This window comes from Cinclus cinclus, chromosome 13, assembly GCF_963662255.1.
Source record: "Cinclus cinclus chromosome 13, bCinCin1.1, whole genome shotgun sequence".
Lineage (NCBI taxonomy): Eukaryota > Metazoa > Chordata > Aves > Passeriformes > Cinclidae > Cinclus > Cinclus cinclus.
This window is the reverse complement of record NC_085058.1, coordinates 1645678-1665299: the sequence shown is the minus strand read 5'-3', so window position 1 is coordinate 1665299 and position 19622 is coordinate 1645678. Positions and strand designations below refer to the sequence as shown.

Here is a 19622-nt window from a genome sequence, read left to right as displayed (position 1 = left end):
AGTTACTGGGGGTCAGAGGTGTTTGGCACTGATGTTTGCAGGCTGTGCCAGAGATGACGAAGCTCCTGAAGAAGAAGTGAGTGCTGGTGATGGGACCCGGTGCTGTGGAGTAAGGGCAAATAAAGGATTTTACTGGAAAGAGGTGGGGTCGGTCACTGTGGTGTTGGGATGGTTGGTTTTTTTTGAGGTTTTTTTTTTTTGGTGGACAGTTACACGGCATGTGGAGTAATGGGGTGGAAGTAAGACAGGGAAGGCAGGTAAGAGAAGAAAGCAAGAGCGATACAGGGCAGAAGCTGTATGCATTTGTCAGTGTTTATTCCCATTTTCACACCCCTCCCAGCCATGCTCAGCCCTGGGCAGATCAGGCCGGGGGGTCTGACTGGGGAGCCAGGCTGGGCCCAAGCTGTCCAGCAGCTCTGTCCTGCCCCCAGTACAGTGGGGCTGTGCTGGCCCTCCACTGGTGTGAGCTCCATGCTGTTCCTGGCACAGTCCGTGCGTCCCTCCAGGCACCGTGGGTTCATATTGGCTTAAGACTGCTGGAAGGTCCCTCGGTGCCACGTGGCCCCCATAGGTCCCAGCTGCCCCCGAGCTGGTGGCAGGGCAGGGAGGTTGTGTGCCTCAGACACGGGCGAGCAGAGGCACGCTGGCCTCTGTGCTGGTGCCCATTGCAGGACGTGCCGCAGGCTGCCTTCAGCACCGCCACCTCGCCTGTGGCAGCCTCGCGGGCCAGGGCGGCGAGCTTGTCCCCACAAGGAGTCCGCGTTCCCCCAGGTTAGTTCTATGCCTCAGGAACCCTGCCCAGCCGTGGCTCTGGGGGCCCCAGCGCCCCATACTTCTCCTCAATCATTGGGGCACCCTGGGGGCAGTCGAGGAGTGGCTTGAGCTGGAAGACATCAAGACTCTCCTGGTTCCTGCGGTTGTAGACACTGAGCCGGTGGCCCAGGTCGGGGCTGGCCCCCACCGAGCCGGCTGGGCTGGACAGCTTCAGATTGACAGGATCCAGCCCCTTCTGCGCTAAGCACGCCTCTTCGGACAGGGACGAGAGCAGCTCCTGCACAACGGTGTGAGGCACGCCCGGCCTGCCGGGGCCCAGCTCGGCCCGCGGGCCCGGGCCCGCCTGGGCCGGTTCCTCGCAGGCCGCGCTGCAGTCCGGGGAGGAGCCCAGCGTCTGGCTGCTCTCGCTGCAGCCCCGCGTGCCCGAGCTGACGGTGGAGCGCGAGGCGCTGCCCGAAGTGAGGCTGGCAGAGGTCCCGGTGCTGCCCAGGCGCAGGGGCACCTCCACCGTGAACAGCTCCGACGAGATGTTGGGCCGGTGCACGTCGATGGCGGCCGTGGTCACCACGCAGATGGCCTCGGGGACTCCGCTGTCTGCGGGGAGAGAGCACAGAGGCAGCTCAGAGCCCGGGAGGGGAGGGGCTGCAGGGGTACAGAGAACGGGAGGAGTTCCTGTCGAACGCTGTAGCTACAGCGAGGTAGGTACACAAAGCGGCTGTAGTGCAGGGATCCCCTTTAAACACTGTTTATAGATTTATAGAGTGTTAGAGCCCTGTCCTCTATCCCCAACTCTCGCTGTTTGTTTCTAGGGGCAGCAGCTGGAGAGGAGACAGAGGTATATCACACACTGTATGCTTCTATAGATGTGTGTGTATACATACAGTCACTCCCAAACACCACCACCCAGAGGTTTAGTCACCCCCCCCCCCCCAGCTGTACTGGTTTTTGTGTATGTGTGTGTGTGTACCCATAGGGATATACATACACAGCACACACACGTTTATACCTACACATTAACACCCCCCACGCTCTCGAGACAGTCTTTCAATTATGCACACAAGCCTTGTACGTATCCCCTACTCTGTACACGGTCAGAGCTAATGCCACATACCTGTATAGACATACATAAGCACATGTATTTATTGCATGCAATACACAGGTGGATAGCTCAGTCCCTCACCCCTTCCCACCCCATTTTATATAGACAGGGTCTTATACAGATGAGGAATCATGTCTGTATGAGCCCCATATAGAACACACTGTACACAATGTATTACGTTGTCATACACAATACTCTCCTGTTATATGCACAAAATAAAATGTCCCCCTGAAAGACATACAGTTATTTGCCATTAAATAGAATAGATACAATCCCTCTCCCCTGCTGTAGAAATGTATACTTATTTCTCCATGTATTTACTGGCTATGTAAGAGATGATACCTGTCCATGAACTTTGCATTTACACAGCTATTTATAAGCACACTCTTGGACTACATGGAGATCCATATATGATACAGTGCACATACATATCACAGACAGAGTATTAATCCATGTTTCCCCTTTAAATGCATAGAATTATTCTCTATAAATAGAACACACCTGTGCTCTCACACAAGAGTATACATACTTACCTTCATATAGAAACACAGCAATATCTCAGTGTGTGTGTATGGCTGGGGAACATAGTTATAGGGACATGCAGAATACATTTCACCTACACATGAACACCCCCTCCCCCTTAATGCCTACTTGTGTGTACATATCTATGCAAATATACACATATTTACATGTACCTTTTTACAGTTTTCCAAGTGTATTATGAGGCTCTATAGAGATATATACCAATATAATACCACATACCTCTCTCTACACATGTGCAGACACACACACATATATATGTAATACATAGGCATAGCTACACACTCTCACCCACCTCATTTTATATGTACCTAATCTTTATATATATAAATATATATATTTAAGCATAGAGGTACATAGGGAAGAGCTGTATCTGTACATATATTTACAAGCCCCATAGGTAGCACATTAGACCTATACATACATATGCACATTTTCTACATATCTGTGTGTGTATAGATATATATAAAAACATATATATATACTATCTATAGGACACTGTTGTTCTCCCCTTTTGAAACCATAATTGTTATATAATTGTTGTATATACAGTTACACACACACCTTTGTGCATTAATATTTATGTCTTATGGTGTGTATATATAAATCTGGAATGTATATACAGGGATAGCTATAGATATATAACACATCTCAAATAATGTAAGACATACATATAATACTTGTGTAAACACTATAGCTATACATGACACCCTCACCCTTTATACATGTTTTAAATTATATACATACACCTTTTATAACTAGCAAAGTTTATTGTGGATATACATCTGTGTATAATACAATATGCACCTATATAGGCACTTGCCCTAGTTTAAATCCATGTAAATTATACCTGCAGTGATTTCTCCACAGAGATATGAAGAGTATTTGTGTGTCCATATAATAGAGTGCATATACATGCACACACACTGCAGTGTATGGTAATAACACATTATAACATGTAATAATTACACATGATCCCTATGAAGATGCAACATTTTATATATGCACTGTGTACTGCTCTCTTTAATTCCATACAATGGGTACTCGCACCTGCACAGCCTTCCCTTTGTGTGGAAATGCACTTTGTCACGGTGTGTGCAGACAGGGACAGTGTGTGTAGCAGGATATACATTACAGCTGTACTTGCACATGTTATATAAGAGATTGTACCCACAGCCAGTGAGGTGTGCACACGCACACACCTTGGTAGACAGCATCGTGGGATTGGGGGGGGTGGGGGGGGGACGATGACACAGACATTTACACACAGTGCTGTACACCTACACATTCCATAGAATACATCACTACAGAAATGTACTTCCCCCCCCCCTTTAATATACACATAATCTTTAAGATTTTGCCATACATATGGGCAATATGTGCATGCATGAGCTCCACAGAGAATATTTCACACACACATATACACACTGTAATAAACAGCCTACCCCTTAAATATATATAATGATTTATTACTAAATATATTTGTGTATTTATTTCTGAGAAGCATGTATATATATAAATATATATAAAAATGCATTGTACCTTTACTTGAGAAGCTGGCTATATCTTTATTGCTGTCTGTATAACGGGGGTTAATATCAAGGGACGTGTATGCATACACACATCTACATGTGAATAGGATATGCCTGTATATACCTGCTCACTATATACACACACACACAGTCTCACACCCACAGCCATTCTGGAGCCATACAGGCAATGTGTATGAATGGATGAAGAGTCCCCTGTAAAATACAGCATACGGACTTCTGATCCATGGAACACACAATATTCCCTTTAAATACAGTCTGCTCTCCTTAAATAGAACACACACCCCCACACATGTATACATACATATATAATCTATAGATAGATAGATATAGATACATATGTACACACACACACACACACATATATATATAAACTTGTGTGTACATACACAGGGACTGCAGATATAAGGATATACATTATACATAACACCAATGCTACATACTCTACATATAAAGTTATATTTACCCTCGCCCCCCCCTTTTAATGTTTATTGATATATGTTAATATACATCTATAAACAGTATCATATATCTGTGTATCTATCTCACACAACTACAGATAATATACAGGGTATCCCCCCCCAGTTTTATATATATATATATATATATATATATATATATATATATATATACACACACACACACACACACACACACACACACACACACACACACATTTATCAATATAGATAAGGGGATAGGTGTGTGGATCTGCCCCATATATAGGATATAATGTATAGATCTCTAATGCTTACACACACACACACACACGCGCGAGTATCTTTGTAGACATGTGAAATGTACATATACTGGGATATACATATGAAATAAATCACTGCTATATATGAACACGCACATTGTATATCTATGTATATGCATGGTGGTAGTCCTCATGGACCCTCACACCTTTCCCTTTTTACACACCCTACACCTATGTATAGATTCATACATCTTTATATACATAATATACATATAGTCCTGTAGAGGGATAGACACGAATAAAACCAATACTTTATACCTCTATGCACGTGTGTACATTTTTTAAATAGCTCTCTATATAACTCACATGTCTATGGATACACAGGCCTTCTCTGTCTCACATATTTACAGATTTTATATATCCATATACAGAGGCTTTATATAAAGACATCCATATTTACAGAGGGAATGTCTCTATGCATAGATCTACATTTCCCCTTCATAATATATTTACATATGTACACATATTTATATTATACATATGTCTATATATACACTCATGTCCTTTCTAATATATAAACCACATGTTTATTTAAACAGGCTCTCACATACCTACCCACATATATTTCTCTCTGTATCCAGATATGTATCGTTACATATATTTATACATCTATAAACTACCAGTGTAGTACAATCTTTACCTGTCTTTGTCTGCATATATATGCATAAACCACCTCATTTATACACACACAGATATAGGATAAGCCTATAAATAATATTCCATGTACCTGTATTATTACAGAAAGACAACTATATATTTTATCTGTAAAATGCACATGATAACATGCATAAAATAGATTAGAAAGAGTTTTATATGCAAACAGTCTTATACACACTTCTAAAATATATATTATAATGTTTTAAAACAAAATCTATAGACACACACTTTCTTCCCTCCATATGTGTCAATGTGGGGAATTTGTATATAGGGATATAATTGATAATGTAGTACCTGTACATGATACACGAGAGACAGATCTGTGTTCTGTGTCATACATATTACACATATTAAAAATACAAGTATACAGCCATTCACACCCCCTTGAGTTGTATTACCTAAGAAATAGAAAATCTATGAATGGACAGTTTCATTCACACATATGTATCAGTATGTATCTATCGCCATATATATATATATATATATATATATATACACACACATACACACACACACACACACATACACCACACACCACACTTAAAGTATCTTTATACAGACTGTGCATACACACATAGTCATATTTAAGTGCATGGCCCTCCAGGTATGGATATGGCTATAGATACATAATTACAGATGTATTTTGTAATGCATATAAAATAAAGATCTGTAGACACAAGCATGTGTAAATGCCTCTGCAGATGTTTCAGTATAAGGAACACGCATGAGCTGTATTCATACGCACATGCATGAACAGACACAGGAAGGCCTCTTTGGCAGGCGTGCTTATGTCCCCATGTACAGAAGAGAACAATGTACATGTACTATACAATATCCATGTACTCATCGGGCCACGGAATGGTTGGGGCTGCGAGGGACCTTCCAGCCTGGCCCTGGGCACTGCCAGGGATGCAGGGGCAGTCAGGGCCTCACCCCCTCTGTGCTCCCAGCCTGGCCCAAGGGCAGCTCCGGGGCCTCCTCTGGACTCCTGCAGCAGCTCCCCATCCTGCTGCTCCTGCTGCTGCTGCTCCATGTTCTGCTGCTCTTGCCCCTGCTCCAGATCTGCTCCTGTCAGGCCAGAGCGCGGGCAGCTCTACCCAGGGGACTCACCCTGGCTCCAGCTCCGTGTCCTTGGGGTTCCCCCAGTCCCCAGCCAGGGCTCGTGCTGGGCAGTGCCCAGACACAGGGCCAGGACCTTCCCCTGGTGAATGCCAGGAGGATCCAGGAGCCCCTGTCCAGCCTGCTTGGATCCCACTGCAGGCCACACTCACACTCCCTTCTGTTTTCAGCTACACATAAATCTGTTTCTGTGTGGGGATGTATATACAGGATTAAAGATATAGATTATACAGAGATGCGTATTTTCATTCCTGTAATATATACACACACATGTATTTCTAGAATATATGCACATATATTTTGACCATCTCTCCTCTCACACTTCTTTACACATTTTATATATTTAATGTATGTATTCTAATGAAATATCTCACTATGCCCAGAGACACAGCCTTTCACATGTCTTTACATTTGTACAAAGATATATCTATGTATACACAAATACCTTTATATGTGTATAAATCTGCTCATGTAATACCCATATGGGGATGTGTGTATGTTAGTCATATATGATACAAACGTGCATATACGCATATATGTACAAACAAACACATGTATGTTTACTTACATCTTTGTCTGTGTATGTTTATCTGGGTTTGTGTGTATATATGTGGGATACATAGAATATACTACAGATTTATATACATACACATATATTCATATTATATATATATACACACACTAGACATCCTTATATATATTTCTCTATATACCTAAACCTATATTTCACTATGTATGCATACTGTATGTATAGATAGTGTATGTAATACATTATATATACACACATAAATGCATATATATATGATTATATACACCCACATACCTTGTGTATATACATTCTATGTACACGTACATGCAGGCACGCACACATTGGTTTTTTTCCTACAACTCTGTATATACACATACATACCTATATATAGGGATGTATATGTGGGGATAGACATTTGTAACATTATATTTAAGCACATCCACTTCTTAAATCTACATCTACAAAATGTTATATACGTAAGTGGGGGTGTGCACACCCCCACCTGTCAGAGCCCGCCTTGCTCAGCCTCCCCGGCCCTGCTGTGCACCAGCAGCCAGGGCATGACTGGGCTGGGCTGGGGCTGTGCAGAGCCCCCAGTGCTGCCCAGCAGAGGTGTGCAGAGCCCCAGCACAGGCAGGAACCACCCGTGCCAGCAGGATGCCTGCCGAGAACATCCATTTCAAGGCTGCCCTCAGGTCAGGGCCCAGCTCCTGAGGTTTCCCACCATTCAGTTTAACCTTTCTGAAAGGTTTCCAGCATGGTGCTGGGATAACTTGTCTCCCCATTTTTCTCTTCGGTTATTTTGTCCCTACTGTTCATTCTCAGATTCATTTGAACTGTTCTGTGAGCTGGACAGCCCAGCCACAGGGAATTAACCCCTCCCAGACCTCCAAACTATCCTGAGTGCCATCAACAAGAGCAAACTTGGGGCCCTTCAACTTTCAGATAGTGACTATTGGCACACACTTCTGTGGACTCTGTGGTGGGTTTCATTTCCAGGACAGATCTCCACCACTGCTGAGTCTCACTTGGTTTACAGCACACAATGCAACGCAAAAATACCTCTCACGTTTGTGTTTTCAAGCAACACTCACCACTGCTGGGCTCATTGTAGTATCGACTGATGTAATTGTTCATGTCATCCTCTGAAAGAACACAAAGGCAGCCCTTAGAAGACCATTCATTTAATGAAATGGATGAATCCCACCCCGTGGAAGGCTTTCCTGTCCCTGCATGACCAGAGCTGCCTTCTCTGTATTTTTAGGCCACAAGGCCCAAGTGCATAACAGCCCATCCATGCTGTGACTGCAGCCAGTGCAGGGACTGGATTATCCTTTGTCCTTTACAGCACCAGCCTGGGAATGAGGCACTCTGGGCTCCAAAGGAAAGGTGTTCTGTGATCTTTCCAGAGGCTGATGGGGGCTGGCCATTTCCCCTCAACCTGCAGAGACAAACACAACACGGGCCTGTCCCTGAGCAGCAGGGCCCTCCCACCTACGGCACACAGATAAACCTGGCACTAATCCTGACACGCTGAACCAAGGGCACCAGCACAGACAGACCCACTGCTGCTGCACACTGACATCTCCAAGTCACCTCCTTCCCCACAGGAGAGAGGGAGGCACCATGTATGATTTTAATGTGTAATTCCCTACCTTCTAAGATAATGTCTTTTCTTTTTCATTCTGAATGAATGAAGAGTTATTTTGGTGATATAACACTTGCATATAAATACACAGCATAGTGTTAACATTACACTATTCATTGGCTTAAAACCTACTATAAAGAGTTTTACTAATCAAGGGTATAGCAGTGAACTTGTAGTACATGCATGAGAGCTACACTTCAACAGCAGGTTAAGAATGAAGATGCGACCACAGAAGGGAAAGCAGCAGCTCTATCTGCATGTACAGATTTTAGATGCTGCAGGTGACAGAGGGATTTACTGCTATCTTATGGAAAAACAGAACATTTTACTGTTGGGGGAAAAAAACATAAACTTCTCTTGTTCTGAGGAGAGGGCAAACACTGCTGCTACGATGCAGCATTGGCAGGCCCAGAGAATGTCAGGGTTCCAAGCAACCTGACCTGCCCAATTTGTGGTATATCTGTGCTCTAAAAGCATTCTCTCCTTTTAAGTGCTCCTTTTGATACCATGTTTCAGAAACCCATGCTCATCCCTTTGAGCCAGATTTCCTTCGTCCCCCTGGGTCTCTGTGGCTACAGTCCTGCCTCATCACAGCACATTGCGGTTTGTAGGTGAAAGAAACAGATGTTTTCTGGGGAACACTTTCCTCACACAACAAGACCCAAACCACCAAGCACTCTGTACCTGAAATAGCTGCACTCATAAGAAGGCAATCTAACCTGACACTGAAAGGAAACGTGGTTTTTTTCCTGGTTTCACTGGATCTTAAAAGCTTTTTCAGCCCTTGTTGATCTTTAAATGCCTGCAGTCAGAGGTGTGCCTTGTGCTAATGTCTGAGTTTAAAAAAGAGGCCTCAGAGTAGCTCAAGGCAATGCTGCTGGATTAGGAGTACATTGCAAGGCTTTTCAGCTATCTGCTACTAAAATACACTTCATTTCAATCATGCATAATTGATACTGTCAGTGCCACCAGACCTGTCAGCCATGCAGACACAGGCTCTGGTTCAGAGGATGCCTGTGTAGCTCTTTTCTGGTAGGGCACTTGCAGCATCTTGGAGTCCAATTCTGAGCAGACAAACAAGGAAAACAGCACAGCATGGCTGGATGAGGGTCACCCTCCCTGTCACCTGACAAAAGCCACCAACAAGGGCCTTGGGTGCTCCCAGTACAGTCTCTTCAAATACCAAGACACCTTCCATCAAAGACAGGAAACATCTGGGAAAGTTACTCACCTGCATTTAATGTTTTAATGCTCAAGTAAAGGTTTCCTCAGGACTGCCCACAGGGACTGCACTGCCCACCTGTGTGCCAGCTGACACAAGGTACCAGTGCACTGCTTGCAACCACAGCACTGTGTCCAAACCAGGTTAGCAGAGAACCTGCTCTGCGTGGCAACAGTGGGCACTGCTGGAGAAGAACTCCACAAATGAATGTGCTGCCCCTGCTCTCTCTGAGCTGGGAGGAGAATTCCAGCCTAGCCTGGCCTGGCCACTGGCACACACTGCGGGAGCTCCCAGCTGCCTACTTTAATGTTATTCTGTGATAGCCTTATTAATGTCATTGCTCACCACTGCTACCTATTTAGCTATAAATTATATGTATAAATATATCCAAATGTGCATGTCTATGTAAATATAAAACATATATATTCAACCTTGAGTAGTTTCTTACGAATAAAAACCAATAAAGAGTAATGGAATAACAGCACCAGAATAAATATTTCAACAACAGATTAGGTTTCTGAATCACTACATTAAAGCAAACTGACAATTAACAAACTCATCTGAGTCATATGGGAGTCTCAGCTGCTTTGGGCATTGAAGGTTATAAACAATTCCAGTTACCTCCCATTATATTCTACATTGCTTAAAAAAGTTCAAAATAATGCAACAAATACCCAGCTGAAAGCACCCTTCTTTGCATGTCACATGTCCCCACAGAGCCCCAGTAGTTCACAGCACCACACAACACTGCTCAAGTGCTCGTGGGGAGTCTGAGATGAGTCCCTGCTCAGAGTGGGGGTCCCATGGGATCAGGATCAGCTGGTAGCACACAAGGAAGAGCAGCTTTACACAAGGGTCAGAGCACTTGTACTATTTACATTCTACACAGTGTTTTCTGCTGGCACATCTATTCCAGTTTCAGCTCCAGAAAGGGAGCTGTCTTAAGAAATACTTAATTTTTCACAATTTCCCTGGGGTTTTAAAATTATTTTTTAAATTTTATTTTATTTCTACCACCCTGGAATTTTCAGGATCCAGATTTAATTTTTCTCGTTTCCTAGCAATAAATCCATCTCCAATACACAGAAATGTTACCTGTACTTCCTTTTCCAGAAGACAGACTTTGAATCTTTAGCTATAACGATGCCCAAATGGTATTTGTAGCAAACTAAAAAACTGGCAGTAAGTAGAAAGGAAAAGCATTTTCTCCTTAATTCCCATGAAAATGTCTATGGATGGTGACTGGGATGCTCTTGCTACATGTACCAGCAGGAATCACAGAAACTTTTCTGTTAGAAAAGGCCTTTAAGATGGGAGTCTACCAGTGAACCTAACACTGCCACTCCACCCTTAAAAAATGACCCCAAGGAAATGTGAATGACAGGAAATTTAGTGAAGATCCAAAACGCGCGAGCTGAGAAGGAAGAGTGAGGCAGCTCTTCGCCATGTGAACAGCAGTGGTGAACAAGGATGGTGAACAATCTTCCCTGCAGAGTGGGAGCAGGGAGGCAGCAAGACCCAGTGGAGGATTCAGCTGAGAGTTCTGCTGAGAGGGGAAGGAAGGAAGAGCAGGCTGCTGCTCCCTGTGCTCCATGAACAGATGCTCCAGCAGTGTGGTCTGCCAGCTCTAGGGGGTGAGGCAGCAGAGACCACAAACGGACAGTGGGGCTGAATCCAGCACCAGCAGAGCTCCCAGCCCACAAAAGGGAACGTGTGAGTGGGAGGCTGCTCAAACTCTGCCCTGCTCACACAAACCCAGCCTCCCTGCACGGCCACCAACCCCTGCAAGGCTGCTCCCTGCAGGGCACTCCCATCTCTGCTGCTGCCCAAATCCCAGTTATTGGAAAAACATGTGGTTCTCAGTCAGGCCTGTCTGACAACCACTGGATTTTGGCTTATGAAGATTTCCAAGTTATCTCCTTGTTCTTTTTCCTGCAGGACTCCAAACACACACTGCAATGGTTCAGGGAGTAATAAGAGTACAGTGCCATATAATCTCATGTGACCCATGAGACAACACTGCAATTTCTCTCTCTTGGCCCCATAAAAACCTAATAAATTTGGTGAAACATATAAATGACATCCACCCAAGGCAGATCTCTTTCAGTTCTATAATACTTTAATTGATCTTTAATTGTTTCATCAATGCCTTCAGTGAATGATCTGCAACTACCCTGCATACAAGAAAAGGGCTTAAAAAGGGGGTTTTATTTTGAAATATTTCATTATTGGAGTAATTGATTTCATTTTTTTATTGCCATTGGTTGTACTGCCTTCTGTCCATCCAAGATGAATTTTCTGAACTGGAAAGTTATTTGTTCTGCTGTGCAGCCTCCCACTGAGGAACTAAGTCCTCAGAGTAATGTCTTAGCCCAGCTTCTCTCCAGCAAACAGTCTTTACTAGGAGGTTTCTAAAGAGGCAGATCTTTCATCTGTTTCAACAGGAACCAGGAGCAGCTAGCTGGCACTTTCCAGGAGACTTCCCCTGCCTTTGGTCTGAAGACTGACTGCCATATTAGTGCAAGCTACAGTATTCACACCTCTGCTCAATTCACACACACATCCAGTCCCTGAAGAGGCTGGCTGGATGCCTGGGCACATGGATATTCCATCTTGGGAGCAACTGTGAAGTCAGCTTGCACAGAAAACAGAGCAACAGCTCCAGCCTGGTTCTAAGTCAGAAATCAACCTGTGGTCAAAGCCATTGTGCAGAAGGGAGAAATCTGGGATGTGCAATAGGCTCCATTATCAGCAGATGCTGCTGGGACAGAAACCCAGAATCCTGACAATGAATGGGGGGCTTTGGGCCTCAGATCATGCAGCTGGAGCACTGTAAGCTGACTGGAGCAGGCTGGGATGCAGCACAGCTCTGTGCCAGGGTGGCTGTGGCACAGGATGGCCTGGGGGGACTCTGTGCTCTTCCCAACCTTGTTCCCTGAACATGGATCAGCAGATCAATATCTGAGCTGGCTCAGTACAGTCAGCCTCAAGCAGACTCAGAGGCACCTGCTGAGTCTAAAATACAAAGCTAAGGAAGAATTTTGCTGTGACCAAAACAATCCTCAAGAAAAGAAAAAACTAAGCAAAAGGATTCAAGAACAAACTGTTATAGATTAGCAACAAATAAATGTGATCTGAAAACCAGGAAAAGACTTGTAATGCTTTAGAAGCCGAGCTGCTGGAAGGGTGGCAGAGGGCAGAATGCATCACTGCTGTCCCAGGCAGCACCATCTGCTCATGAAAGGGCTGCATGCTTGGACAGTGGAAAACATTCCAGTTCTGTGTTCCTTTACCTGTCAGCAGTGTCTTCACACCTCCTCACATTAATGATGAGAGACAATTTCACCCTCACATTTGTGACTGTAGGCTCACTCCTTCTGGGAGGGAGCACTTTCTACCCCACCCATTTGGTGACTCTGAAATACAAGAGCCTGACTCCACTAACTGCACACACATTTCTCTAAGTATTGCTTAAGGTTTAACTCCTTTGATTCCTGCCTGGCTGGTCAGTGCACAGAGAACCACAAAGCCTGAAAGAGGTACCTAGAGAGAAGCCAAGCTGAAGTAGAGTGCACTTAGATACTCCATTTCCAGGAGCAGACTTCAAAGTAGATACATTTCAGCATTTGAAAATAGCCATAAACTATTTTTTATCTATTGTTTTGCACTAACAGGATTCTCTTGAAACACTAACAGATGATCACCAAAGGAACTGGCTTAGAGTTTAAAAGCATCCAACCAGCTCAGACTGCTTTGCAAGGAACAACTGACAAAATCCTTTCCAGTGCCCTGCTTTGCCTTCTCAGACAGCTTATGAATAATCTTTAGGGAAGCCCTCTGAAGCTCCAGTGTTTTTTGTGTTCCCCTCCCAACATCCTACTTTCTTCACTTACAAAACAGTGGGTACCTATGGGGAGGGCAAGCTTTACTTTTCTTTAAAGCATGATCATAAATTGCAGCAATTCCCCACAGCAAAGACTTACTACTAACCCCATAAAAATGGAAATTTGACTCAGAACAGTTAAAAAAAGGTTTTTTGGCAATGTAAAGTTCCGGTTCTTGCTCAAAGGAACAGAAAGGGTGGTATATTAAACTTACAATATGGCAGTACTGTAGAATTTCAAAAACTGAAATGATATATGCAGGAAAATGAGGAATTTCCACTGGGGACTCTAATTCATCTGTTATGGGAGAGATTAAAGAATAATAAATTTTGGAAGGAAGTATTAATGGCTAGAGGGGGCACTGTGAACCTGGGATTTCCTGAAGCCTGGAACTTTGTATACCAAACACTAAAAATGATTTGTGCAGAACAAGAAAACATTGGCTGTTATTCTCACCATGACCAGTTACATACTGTACGAGGCAAGAAGTCCTTTATAATTTAGAACTTCCTTTATAATTTAAAGACTAATAGACAGGACAGTATTTGCCATTATGTGAAATGGCAACCATGTCTGGGAAGAAAGGAGCACTTAGGATATTTCCCTGCTCTCACAGAAGGGCTGACCACAATGGTCCTGAACATCATTAGTGATGCTGCTGTGCACTCACAGGCAGCAGCTTTCAGCCCAAGCTCTTCACAAACAGAGCTGAAGTGCTCTGAGAGTGCAGCAAATGTCAGAGCTCTGCCCTGGCTCTGCAGCTCCTCCAGCCCTGCCCTTCTCTGGGGTCTATTTGTATCCTGCTGTTGATACTGGTACCTTTTGACTTGCAAGCTGAAAACAGTTTCAGCCTTCACATTTGTCTGCTCTGGAGATAAAATTCTTGGCAAGAGAAATGAAACCTCAATTCAAAGCAGATGAAAGGTGAAAAGAATTCCTGCTTCTTTACCATATTAATTAGGAAATGCCATCTATCCATACATTTTCCACAGAATTATTTCTGTTGTGTCAGGAGGTCTCTTGGTGAACTGCTCTGGGGAAACAGAAGTGTGAGGCAGCAACCAGCTCGTTCCCAGAACTAGCAGAGGACTGGCTTCAGGAGGAGGCATGAAATGTTAGCTGGGGAGTTCTAGGACTCTTTCAGAGCCCACTGTCCATCTGACCAGAGCTCTTGCTTCTCCCAGTCTTGTACCTGCAATTAAGGCACTTTAAATACAAAGAGCAGGAGATCTGCTGAAGGAAAATCTGGGTGAAAACATGCAATTGAAAACTCCCAAAACAGCCAGCACACACACAGCTCTCCTGCTATAGGTCACTGTATGTCCCTACACAAATTCCCTGGGGTCCTGCACGTACCATGTGATACAGGGGTTACCTGACTTACTTTATTGAATGCTGCACTAAATGGTTGCACAAAATCCTGTGTAAATACCAGAGTATGAGCTACAGCTGTCCCTGAGGTGCTTTAACTTATGCACTGTCCCATAAAACTTCCAGGTAGGGAAATGAATAAAAAGTCTCAATGCTTTCTTATTCCATCAGCCTTTCATGGTGAAGAATTCTGTACTGAATGTTTCCATTGTTCAATATAGATGGAGGAAACAAGATTAGCCTGAGATGGAATATCCCATTTTCTCATGCAGTATGTTCTGTAGCCAACTCAAGCTTGCTGGTTTGGCAGAATTCAGAGCTCTCTGAAGACAGTGATTTTCTGAAGGCTGACAAAGTTTCATTTGGCAAAAACACACACATTCCGTTCCGTTCCATCCCCCAGCCTCAGGTGTTCTGTGTAGGGCTAATGTTCTGCCAGAGCATAAAAGAACAGCACATCAGAGCCTTTTCTGCCAAACAGCTGAATTGTGGCTCTGAACTGCTGCTTTCCTCTGGACAGTGGAAGTGACCTGGTCCCTCATTTCTCCTCTCCCCAGCAGTGCAATAGGCCATGGCAGGTTTGTTCCAGAGCTCACAAGTGCCAAGTGGCACTCAGAATGATCAGCTGCAGCCGTCACTCTGGAATCTATGAAACACAGCTTAGAGAAAATGCTTGCAAAGCAATCCCTAATGTAGTCTGACACACAGGGGAACTGGCAAAATACAACCCTTAACCCCAAAGTCAGGTGTTAAAACACTGGGGCTGGAGTTCCTGGCAGAGCAAGTGGTGTGGGAAGCCCTGAAGGCAGCACAGCCAGTGTGAGAGTGTGCAGGAAAGGCAGGAGGGTACAGGAATTGTCCTGTCTGCCTGTGCTCTGCAAAGCCAGTCTCTGAGTACTGATGTGCCTCAGCAGGTGGGGAGCTTCCAGCTGGCACAGCACAGGCAGCTCTGGCTGACACCTGCACTGCTCAGAAGGTGCAGAATGAGCAGACACTTCCAGCATGGCAAAGGGAGGATGGTGAAAGCTGCTGCAGCACCTGCCAGTATATCACTGGGAAGGTGCTGGAGAGATGGAGAAGAAAGCCCCAGTCGAAGTGGGGAGGGAGAAGAATGAGGCAGGGCTGGTGAGGATCCTTGTTGCCCAGAGGTAACTGCCTTCTTCAGCTGTCAGCTGAGATTTCCAAGTTACACAGAAGCAATCCACAAGCCAGCACTGCAAAAAAATTTGGGAACTGCCACGTGAAATCCTGTGCTTGGACAGCCCCATGCCCTGGGCTGAGCATACTGACCCCACTGCTGGTGGGTGGTTTCTCCTGCAGCCAGAACTGGGTCCTGTGCTGGCAGCCCCATGTGATGACACACCAGACTACCACAGACTGCTGACCCTTGCTGTGACACACAGGGAATTTCTTCTGTCCACCTCCTGCCTCATTCCACAGCAACTACCTGTTCAAATACAGCCACCCTAATTTAGGTTCTGACAACGAGCAATCAAAGTCCCTATATGCAATATATAATACAGTGCAAGAAACATTTCCTTTGGTACTTTTAGATGATCTCCAGGAACTGGAAATTTATTATGCATGCTCTGTATAAATGTTTAAATATAACACAACTGCACCTTACCCAATATGTGAAGCAATCCACCTTTGTCTTATTTGCTGAACATTTTTTTTTTTTTTGGTGAAAAGCACAAATCCCTCTAATCATGTAACCTAAGTGCAGAAATCAATTCTGGAGATTGGATGTCTACTTTGTTGCGAGTGTGGGCAGCATTTTACAGGAAGATGTGAATACTTAGTATTTCTGTTAACCTGGATGTTGGAATGAATACCTTGGATAGAAGAATTTTTAGTTCAACCTCCACAGCACTAAAATTTCAGCAAGACTCCTTACAGTGTGTGCAACACTCTTCATTTCCAAATGTTTCCACAAGGAACACATGCATAAATTATAATATACCCACTGGGGAAACCTCTGAAATACTATAAAAAAGAGGGAAATGCATTTTAGGGGTCATTCTGCTCAACTGTCTGCTTTTAAATACAAATTCATATCAGGAATAATTAATGGCTTTATTGTAGTTAGTACTTGGATATTACAAAGAGGAAAAAAACAAAACAATTTCTACATGCTTTTACTACTCTGCAGAGAAAGAAAAGGATTGTAATTTGAAAATGTCTAACAGCTTTTAAAGTATTTGCACCTTGAATTCTAAGGAGTTTGACCAACATAAAGATACTGTACAAACTTCTAATTCCAACAGATTCACAGTAATTAAGCTAAGATGCCCAAGGAAGACTAACATACCACTAAGGCAGAAAGTGTTGTCTCCTCTGCAATATTACATTAAACCAGGAAACATTCTGCACTCCATGGAAGGGCTGATGGATCACAGGAAAGGAGCTTCATCTTTCCCAGAAAAAAAATGCAAGTCTAGCACTTAGATAATAATATCTGATCCAAGTAAATGTAAGTGTTGTCTCCCTGAAGCACAGAGCTGCTCAGCAGACACCCCGAGGCAGCAGAGTGCTCTTGGCTACGTGGCACTCAGACATGCAATGCCCACATTGCACTTCCCTCCTCTCCTGGCACCAGGGCTGCCCTGCCCAACACTCAGCTTTAAGGAACTAGTGAGAGCACAGCCTCCAGGCAAGGCAAGCCTCACAGCTGATGCAGGAGTCCTATCCAAACCACAGAAATGCAAGTGGCCAAAGACCAAATCTGTTTTTCAATGTTATTCCCGACTTCCCTGCTTTTACCTCTGAGTGATTACTATCCTTTGGCCAACTTTCATTTGGCTGCTGCTTCTCTAGAGTTTGATGGATCTCATCATGAGGACACTGGGAAGGTACATCATGGCCATTTTCTCCCCGTCATTTTTTTGGCTCTGTTTAGAACCTGCTCCCAAACACCACAGCTCCTGCCACTTGAGAGCAGATGCAGCCTGTCTGCAGCCTGCAGGGAGCATCAATCCCTGCAGGAGTGGAGGTGCTCAGTGGGACCCTGCTATGCACAGCAGCACTCACCTCGTGCAGGGTGCAGCTCAGTGATGCTCTCGGTGGCTTCGTCGTCCGAGTCTTCGGTGGCCACCACCTTGTACCTCTTGCTGCTCTGTTTGTTCAGCACATGAGGGACCTGCAGCGCAGCCTCTCTCTCTGCAGCCAGGTCCAAATCCTGCTGGGCAAGGTGGGCCCTCAGCTGCCTGATTTCAAACTAGAGGAAAAAACACCACAAACTGATGTCATGCGAGCACGACCAGAAGTTTCTATGCTACAGTTGGGACCTGTGACTCATTTTATCACTAAACACTAGAGTCTGGTAAAACAAACAGTGTGCTTGAGCCAGGATATGAGTCCAGGCTGGTGGTGCTGGACCATTGTTCTCATAATTTAAGGACAATAACTGCCCCATGCTGGTAGTCTATCCTGCACAGCTGTGTACTGAAGGTAAGATTTTGGACCCTTGTAACAAGTCTTACTGCCTAACCTCATGTAACCTTTACAGAAAGAGACCACTTTTAACAGGCATTTAGGGAGTTAGGCCCACAACAAATATCCTTAACTAACTTTGTAATGAGGCTTCCAGTGGATGAGAGGTTCTCTCAGCAGCACTCCCTCACTAAATAGACAAGGGGAGAATACTACAGTCCTCTTCTGACTTGAAATCTTCTGTACACAGCAATGTGCAGAAAACCCTGGGGAAGGTTTCCACTTTTCTGGCCTTTCCTCTTAAACATGGTAAAGAATTTCTGCAGCCATGAGATTTGCTCATGACTGGTGTTAAAAAGCAGACACCTGACAAAAAGAAGCTACCAGGTACAATGTGACTGAGGGACACAGTACATTTCTCTTGTTTTTGATGGCCACGCATCTTCCACAATACAAGAAGTAAAATGGTTCTTTTGGAGAGGACTGCAGAGACCCTAAAAACCCTTATATAAGCAGGACAAAACTCCCTGTGCCATTCAGCACAGCTGTGGGGCTGCAAGGAGGAGTTTCTCTTTAAAAGAGTAACTTTTTAAAACCAGTAGTACAGCAGTGACCAAGACACGTCTAATTCTAGAGTATGAGAGGGAAACACAAACGAGGTGAGTCACAGGCAAACATTTAAATGTGCCATTTCTGGGCCTGGTTGAGGGCCTGAAGAGCCATGGTAGAGCAGTACACAGTAGCTGCCACCCCACACTCACAGCACACATGGAAATGGCACCTCCACACTGCAAATCTGGTGTGGAACAGCCCTGGCTGAGTGCATCTGGCTGTGCCTCTCACCCCTCAGATGTGACACCGATCTGCTTCCCTGGCACATTTTGGAACCCATCACCACACCCTGCTTGTTCAGCTGCAGTCAGAAGAGGTGCAAACACCGGGGAGGGGAAACCACACAGAACTGCCACGGATTTAAGACAGCAAAAGGGATTCCAATTTGCCACATCTAGATGCTATCTGCTTTCCAGAGGATCTGG

The 19622-nt window shown here is 44.5% G+C and overlaps 2 protein-coding genes across 4 annotated transcripts in view; one reads left to right on the top strand and one right to left on the bottom strand.

Moving 5' to 3' along the window:
* The window catches only part of ETFA (electron transfer flavoprotein subunit alpha), a 32061-nt gene extending 30347 nt beyond the window's left edge, over positions 1-1714 (top strand). For 2 of the 3 annotated variants that reach the window (XM_062501106.1, XM_062501108.1), the window contains one exon: positions 42-135. In XM_062501106.1, coding sequence (XP_062357090.1) covers positions 42-80 — 39 coding nt within the window. In that variant the 3' untranslated portion in view covers positions 81-135. Of the gene's footprint in view, positions 1-41; positions 136-1583 lie in introns of those variants that run through there. The other variant, XM_062501104.1, reaches the window with a different exon arrangement.
* Positions 773-19622, bottom strand: part of TMEM266 (transmembrane protein 266) — a 55728-nt gene continuing 36878 nt past the window's right edge. Inside the window, exons 8-10 of the mRNA XM_062501103.1 lie at positions 18184-18370; positions 8123-8173; positions 773-1368 (exon numbers count right to left, since the gene is read on the bottom strand). Of these exons, the coding sequence (XP_062357087.1) occupies positions 779-1368; positions 8123-8173; positions 18184-18370 (828 nt within the window). The 3' untranslated portion in view covers positions 773-778. The remainder of the gene's footprint in view (positions 1369-8122; positions 8174-18183; positions 18371-19622) is intronic.